This window comes from Saccopteryx leptura, chromosome X (genome assembly GCF_036850995.1).
Source record: "Saccopteryx leptura isolate mSacLep1 chromosome X, mSacLep1_pri_phased_curated, whole genome shotgun sequence".
Taxonomy (NCBI): Eukaryota; Metazoa; Chordata; class Mammalia; order Chiroptera; family Emballonuridae; genus Saccopteryx; species Saccopteryx leptura.
Genome location: NC_089516.1, coordinates 37,487,901 through 37,494,474, shown reverse-complemented (window position 1 = coordinate 37,494,474; position 6,574 = coordinate 37,487,901). Strand labels below are relative to the sequence as shown.

The window sequence follows — 6,574 nt, the reverse complement described above, 5'->3', positions numbered from 1 at the left end:
TTTGCACTGGGTGATATAAAATGGTCATATGACAACTACACGTAATGTAAATTGCATTACAAGAATGGGAGCCTAGTTTACAAAACTCAAACTTTTATAATGGGTAGTAAGTATCCCTTCCCTTGGCTTTTGAAATTGTTATTTTTATTATACTGAAATAAGCATTTCTTCACTTTGCTCCAGAGTGAATCACTCAATCTTCCATACTCTAAGCAAACCTGCTCTTTACTTCAGAGATAGATACTATCTCTATCTGCTCAAGTTGCCTGCTATTCAAACACCTTTAAAAACACATCTTAGAAGAGACTAGTTAGTGCCTTTCTTTCAAGATGTACAGAAACATATCAGACAAATGCACAATTGCCTTCCAACAATATGAGTAAAATTATTGGTAATGTGCCAGTTTCAGGCTCATAAGATAATGGCAAGTTTTTCTCTGACATAAACTATCACCTAAAGTGTGTAGTACCTCCCCCTTGTTTAACTGATCAATAAATATTTTCAAATTTCACATGTGTGGGTGGTTTGGTATTTAATATTTATTTATTTTATCATTTCAAATATTGAAGTTTGTAGCCTAATCTCATTCTAGTCCAAGTTGTATATGATTTTGAAATAGAGGTTTGCATATTTTCATATATTAAGATTTATCAAACTTTTCCCTCAATACTAGTGTATTTTTTGCCAGTAAGCAAAAATGTTCATTATTTCCACAAGTAAAAATATATTCTCTTCCATTTGATTTTAAAAATGTTGCATTCCAAAATTAGATAGTTTTTCCATCTACAATTTATTTTGTGTGTAAAGTGTGATGACGGAGCTCAAGTTAATTTTGTCCTAAGAGAAAAGAAACGTACCAGTTATTGAATAAATACCTTTCCTCATTTTCTAAAATGTCACTTGGATTATGATTAGTTTCCTACATGCAAATCTGTTTCCAGGTTCCTCTTACTTCACTAACATATTTGAACTTGATTTTTTAATTCTTGCACTTCATACAAACTACTTTCCAGAACTGCAAGTAATACTGTTAAAATATAAGACAAATCATGTCATGCTTCTGCTGAAAATACTTGAGTGGCTTCCCATAACAGTATAAAACCCAAATTCATTCTAGTTACCTCCAAGGTTCCAAGGTATCAGCTTCTCCCAGATCCCTATCACCTCTCTGAACTCACTTCCTGGTATTCTCTACCTTACTCACTCAGCTTCAGCTGTGATAGCATCCTCAGTGTTTTTAGAACAGGGCAGACCGACCACAAGTGCCTTGGGATATCAGCACTCACTGTCCCTCTACCTGGAATGCTCCTTCCCCAGACACAGGGTCAGTTCTCTCCTTGAGTACCTTTAGGTGGGTACTCGAAGGCCATTTTCTCAGGAAGGCCTGCTCTGCCCTTCCAATTTATCAAACTTCAGACTCCAGTGTGGAATTTCCTTCCCCATTTCTTGCTTCCCTTTTCTTCTTAACACTTATCACTTTGAAAATACTTTATATTTACTAACAGTATCTTGGCTATTGTCTGCCACACTAAACTGAAAGTTCCATGAGGGTAAAATTATTTGTTTCTTTTGTTCACTAACATACCATAAGTGTCTGTGCCTACAAGACAGCCTGGCAGAGAGCCTACCTGTAGTAACTATTGGTGGGAGAAAATAAAATAAAAAATTGTGGTCCAAGTAAGCCTAAAGGGGAGCTAGGCAGTTTTCGCTGGGTCTTGCCACAAAATTACACACATAAATGCACCCAAGGCACAACTGGACATTTTATTAGAGAGAAGCAGGCAAGCTGGGAGCATGGCCAACTTGAGAGAGGATTCTGATTCTATAATAGGCTGAGGCCCTCTTCAGACCCAGCTGCTTGTATTCTTGTAGGATCCTTGTTGAGCCTTAAATGTTAGTTTACTGTTTTGATTTGACATGATCTAGAAATAAGATTTTTTTAAATATGAAACCTTCCATTGTCAAAGAAACTAATTTAAACATAGAAAGCAATAAAAACATGAACACCAAACAAAGCAAGACAGCTGATTGAAATTGGCCAATGGGTGACCTACAGGTGTTTACCAGAATAAATTGACTGCTGTATGAAGAAATACTAACTCCTGCCGTGGTACAGTGGCTTGCTTGTGTAATTCCTGAGGTAAACATCTTCAGATAATGTTTGGTAGAGAAGGAAGAGGAAATACCACCTTCTTTCAACTCCTGGAATCTCCCTGCCTCTCTCCCAACATGTTATGCATGGAGTTTGGGAGACCCGAGCAGTAAGGAGTCCTCAGAACACTTCCATTTGAGGCAGTTGTATATTTCAGTGAAGTGTGCGGTAGGTAAATCAGAGAGAGGATTTTGAAGGGAATGTCCCTTGCAGGAGTGCAGAAAGGCGGGGGGGGGGGAGAATAGAAGGATGTAGACTCATGTGTTAAGATATATCTCTGAGAAACTTTACTGTGGTTACTTCAACCACTTGCCACCAACCACGAACCTCTATGTGATAATATAAAGTTAAGGATTTAAGTTATACCAAGCCTGACTGTTCCATGTATTTTCCATCACTTCCACAAACTTCCATTACTGTTCCCCTGTGCTTGGGGTGAACAAGACAGACCAGGAGGTCCCTGAGAAGAGTCAACAGTGACCCAATTTATTGGGATATAGCCAACAAATGGTGCTTCTGGGGGCAGGAAGCCTCAATTTGGTGGGGTACTAGGTGAAGCCACCTGTGGTTTCAGAAAGCTATTGAGAGAGCCATGGTCTGTCATGCCCCATGCCTTGGATATTAACAGTACACTCAATGTTCTGATGTCTCTCCTCTGTAGAAAATCAAGGTACAGTCCAGGGGGAAGAACAATGAAGGGACTGATGTATCTGGGTTCAGCTAGGTTTCATTTCTGTGGATAAAATACTTCCCAAAAGCAAGGTAGCACATTTCTTCACTTCTGAGAGCCCCACTGACCCATTCCCCATAGGAATACTTTCTACAGTATAGGGTAAAGGAGCCAAAACCTTCAGGTCCAAGGTTTACTTCACCTGGGTCCTCTGGGAAGTGTAAGGCAACCCACAGTCGCATGCCTACGTGTGCAATGGTAGTGCATTTAGGCTGAAAGTTTGGGGTTCTGCCTTGTAGTTGTGGTATGAATTCCCTGAAATAAAAGTTTTAGGTATAAACTTGGCTCCTGCTTAACCCTTGAGTCATCCCTGTCAAAATATGCATTTAAGGAATGCCCAGTCCATCTGGTTTCGCTGACAATTGCCACATCTTTTGTTTACAGAACCAGGGACAGCAATGCAGATACTGTCAGAAATCCAACTTTTCCTTGGGCTTCTGCATCTCACATGGACCCCACTACCCACACCTCTTTTTCTGTATTTTCACTCCCTTGTTCAGTCTTTCTTGATAAGAATTCCTCCTTTGTCCTTCGTCAGTGTCCCTGTCCCTCTGGTCTCTCACACATGCATAGACCCTCTCTTTGTTATTATATACCCTCTGAGTATTTGTTACCTCTCCCCAAATCCCTGCTAACTTTGTCTTTCTCCTGCTTCTTCTGGGCCTCTTCTAAGCTTCTTTGTGCCCTTCTCTACTCACTTTATTCTGTCTGCCTGTCTCTAAGCCCCAACATCTCCCTCTCCCTCTGTTTTTCTTCACCTCCACCCAGTTGGGTGCCCCCCCTCCTAAGACATCCCTCCTCCCAGGAGCTTCTCTGTTTCTGGCACATCCCCACCTCTTCCTAAGCAGTCACTTCCCTTTCACCTCTCAGCACAGTCCATGTCCAGTTCCTTCTCCTCCCCACTCCCCAGACCAGGACACCTAAGTCCTATTCCGTTCTCAGCTGATGATCATGACACTAGCCGAACTTAATCACAGCCTGAATTTACAGCTGTCCCTTCCTTTCATGCCCCATCCGCCAAACATACCCATTCTGTTCAACATGATAAAGTCCTTACACACAGCACGTCATGTCCACATACATTTGTATTTTTCAGAAGAAATCAACAGTTATGATGGCAACGATGTGGGTTAGTAGGGACTCTATAGCTTTCTACACATTGAAAAGTTACATTTTTTGTGTGTCTCCAAATCATACATGTGCCTCCACAAAATGTGGCAAAATTGTACCCTAACAGTTAGGACTTTTTCACCAAATCATAGACATAGATATGAAAATCATCATCAAACTTGATGAAATACACAGAGGGTTTAGCTTTGACTTGGTGAATTACCTTGCCTGTCCTTTTGGAACCATCTTCTTTGGTATATTCCACATGTTTACCTATCAGGCCATCTACAACTCCTTCTGGCTCCCTCTCTGCTGAAGGAGACTCAGTGGACTCTGGCATGATACGGAGGTCTCCTTCTTTATAATCATCTAGAAGCTGGTACATGTACAAGACAGGATCTTTCTCATAGGTAATGTAAAACCAGGCTTTCATGATTGGTGCTTGGGCTAAGACCATCCCTCTCCATTCATCCTTAGAACCATGCTCACCCTCAAACATATGTTCCACAGCTTTACCAATTATAGTATTTGCAAGGCGCACATCTCTGACTCGAGAAAATGGCACCTTATCAGGAAGGATTTTAAGCTTTAAAATCCTTTCATCTTTGTGAAGTTCCAGTCCATAGACACAGTCAATTCCATCATATTTCACCAGGTAAAGAGAGGGATTTATAGGCACCTGATCCAGAACAGTTCCTTTCCACTGGGTGATGGGCTCATCGCCTTCCTTCCATCCGTGTGAAATTCTGCATCCCACGATATTCCTGCGGGGCTCGGATGAAGGTCTGCCCCTTTGTTTCTTTTGAGAGGTTTTTTTCTTCCTCATATTTGCAGATCCGGTGTGAAGATTGACAGCTTCTCTGGTTTCCTGACTCCCAGCTACTTTTTTGTGGGGGGTCTTCATACCTGCAGAGGGAGGAAAGAGGCTAGGGAGAAATATTTAGTGTATTATAGCATGAAAATATTTTTCTCTATCGCAAAGTCCCTGGGCACCATGTAAACTGCTGCCAAAATTATTCAGATCCGTCCAGCAGGAATACTGGTTATCAAGACATACTGGATGCTTGCCTGCAGCGCCCTCCCTCCAGGCTCCTTTGGCTGCGCTGGAGTTTTAGATAAGTGGTGGTTGTTTTGATTGAGGCCCCTGCAACAGGGATCAGAGTCTTTTGCATAATTTCTGATCCGTTGTTGCTATTCAAGAGTCCCCACACCAAACACAAATATTCACCATTTCTTACATCCCACTCCATCTCTCCATTTCCACTAATGTAGTCCACATGTCCCCTGCCCATCACGGTCTGCTCTTCATACCTCTAGCTTCCCATAATGATGCCTTCTGCCTGGTGTTCAACTCTCTTTTCTTTATCTCCTTCCTGTTCATCCCCATTTTCCCGCTGGGTGCCCACAACAATCCTCTTTCCCTTTCTGTCCGCCTTTGTACACCATCCAGGTGCTTTTTGTCTCCCCCCGCCTCCCATCCCTAGTCTCCAAGTTACTCGTCTCAGTTTCTCTTATGTCCCATCCCAGAACCGACCCCAATTGTCCTGCCTACACAAACCAACCCCCATTCTCCAGTTTTCTAGTCCAGTGCCCACCTCCCCGCGTCCGGGGATCGCGGGCTTCACGTGCCCAAACAGAGGACACTTCACTGCTGCCTTCGCTGTGAGTCTGTGGCGAAAGTGGTTCGGCAGGCGCGGAGCCGGGAGCTTGTAAAAGCTGCTCGGGGAGGATCCGTAAACCAGGAGCGCTTCTGGGAGGGCTGCCTGGTAAGCGAAGAGGATGGCGGCTGCCTCTCCAGCACTGTGCCCACGGGCCCTCTGCCTCCCAGTCTGCAGCGGAGGGCCCAGTGCCACATCGGGATCCCACCAGCCGCTAATGCTGCAGCAGTCTCCTCCCTCTTTCCGTAGCGCAGCTTCCTGCCAGGAGAGAGGCCTCCCCTTCCTGCCAAACAACGTGCGCCCCCTCCCCCAACTCTCACGCCCACCTCGGCCTTGGGCTTGGGAAGGGTTTCTTGGCTGCCGTACCCGCCCCTTTCCAAAATTAAGAGCAGCTTAGCCCACAACCCCACTCACTAATCACCTAGTGTTCGTTTCTCCAGTTCGGGGCCCCCGGCTCCCCACCCCCACCTTACCCCACCCCCACCACGGTGCCCTGCCCCATCTGCTTTCCATCTTCTAGGAATTCGCCCTTTCTTTTCCCTGTGTTTTCCTGCTGTTATTCTTTATATACAGAAACCTGCTCTTATTGTCATTTAAAAGGATTTGTGGTAGGATGAGAGAAATGCATTAGTGCTCAGTCTGCATTCTTGATCCAATCTCTAGGTATTTTTACTGCGTGGTCATTTCTAGACTTTAGTTCTTGAGGATAATCTTTTTTCTTTCTTCATTTATGTTTTTTTCCACCAATTGGAAAAAGAATTGCATGCACAATGTGGACACTGTAACATTCAGAAATTCACTTGAAGAAAATAATCCACCCTAAATCCAGTCATTCACCAGCACTCCTTTGCCATTTTTCTAATCTCAAAAATCTGAGATCATTCTTGCAAAATTAGTTTTCAAAATTATTTGTAAAATACCTTT

The 6,574-nt window shown here is 43.4% G+C and overlaps 1 protein-coding gene across 3 annotated transcripts; it reads right to left on the bottom strand.

The window, feature by feature from the left end:
• Window positions 1–907: 907 nt before the first annotated feature.
• LOC136385567 (spindlin-2) lies at window positions 908–5,882 on the bottom strand. 3 transcript variants are annotated; one of them, XR_010747845.1, is made up of 3 exons: window positions 5,588–5,882; window positions 3,025–4,918; window positions 908–1,922 (listed from the first exon to the last, which is right to left on the bottom strand). XR_010747845.1 is itself a non-coding variant. In XM_066356625.1 (2 exons), the coding sequence occupies exon 2, from the start codon at window positions 4,894–4,896 to the stop codon at window positions 4,120–4,122; it is 777 nt and encodes a 258-aa protein (XP_066212722.1). In that variant the 5' UTR covers window positions 4,897–4,918; window positions 5,588–5,882; the 3' UTR covers window positions 908–4,119. The 3 variants fall into 3 exon arrangements, 2 of the variants coding, with proteins under 2 accessions (XP_066212722.1, XP_066212723.1); XM_066356625.1 differs by having other exon boundaries at window positions 908–4,918; XM_066356626.1 differs by having other exon boundaries at window positions 908–4,898.
• Window positions 5,883–6,574: the final 692 nt, after the last annotated feature.

Coding starts and splice junctions, on each gene's coding strand:
- LOC136385567 (XM_066356625.1), bottom strand. CDS start 4,896: ATGAAGACCCCCCACAAAAAAGTAGCTGGGAGTCAGGAAACCAGAGAA.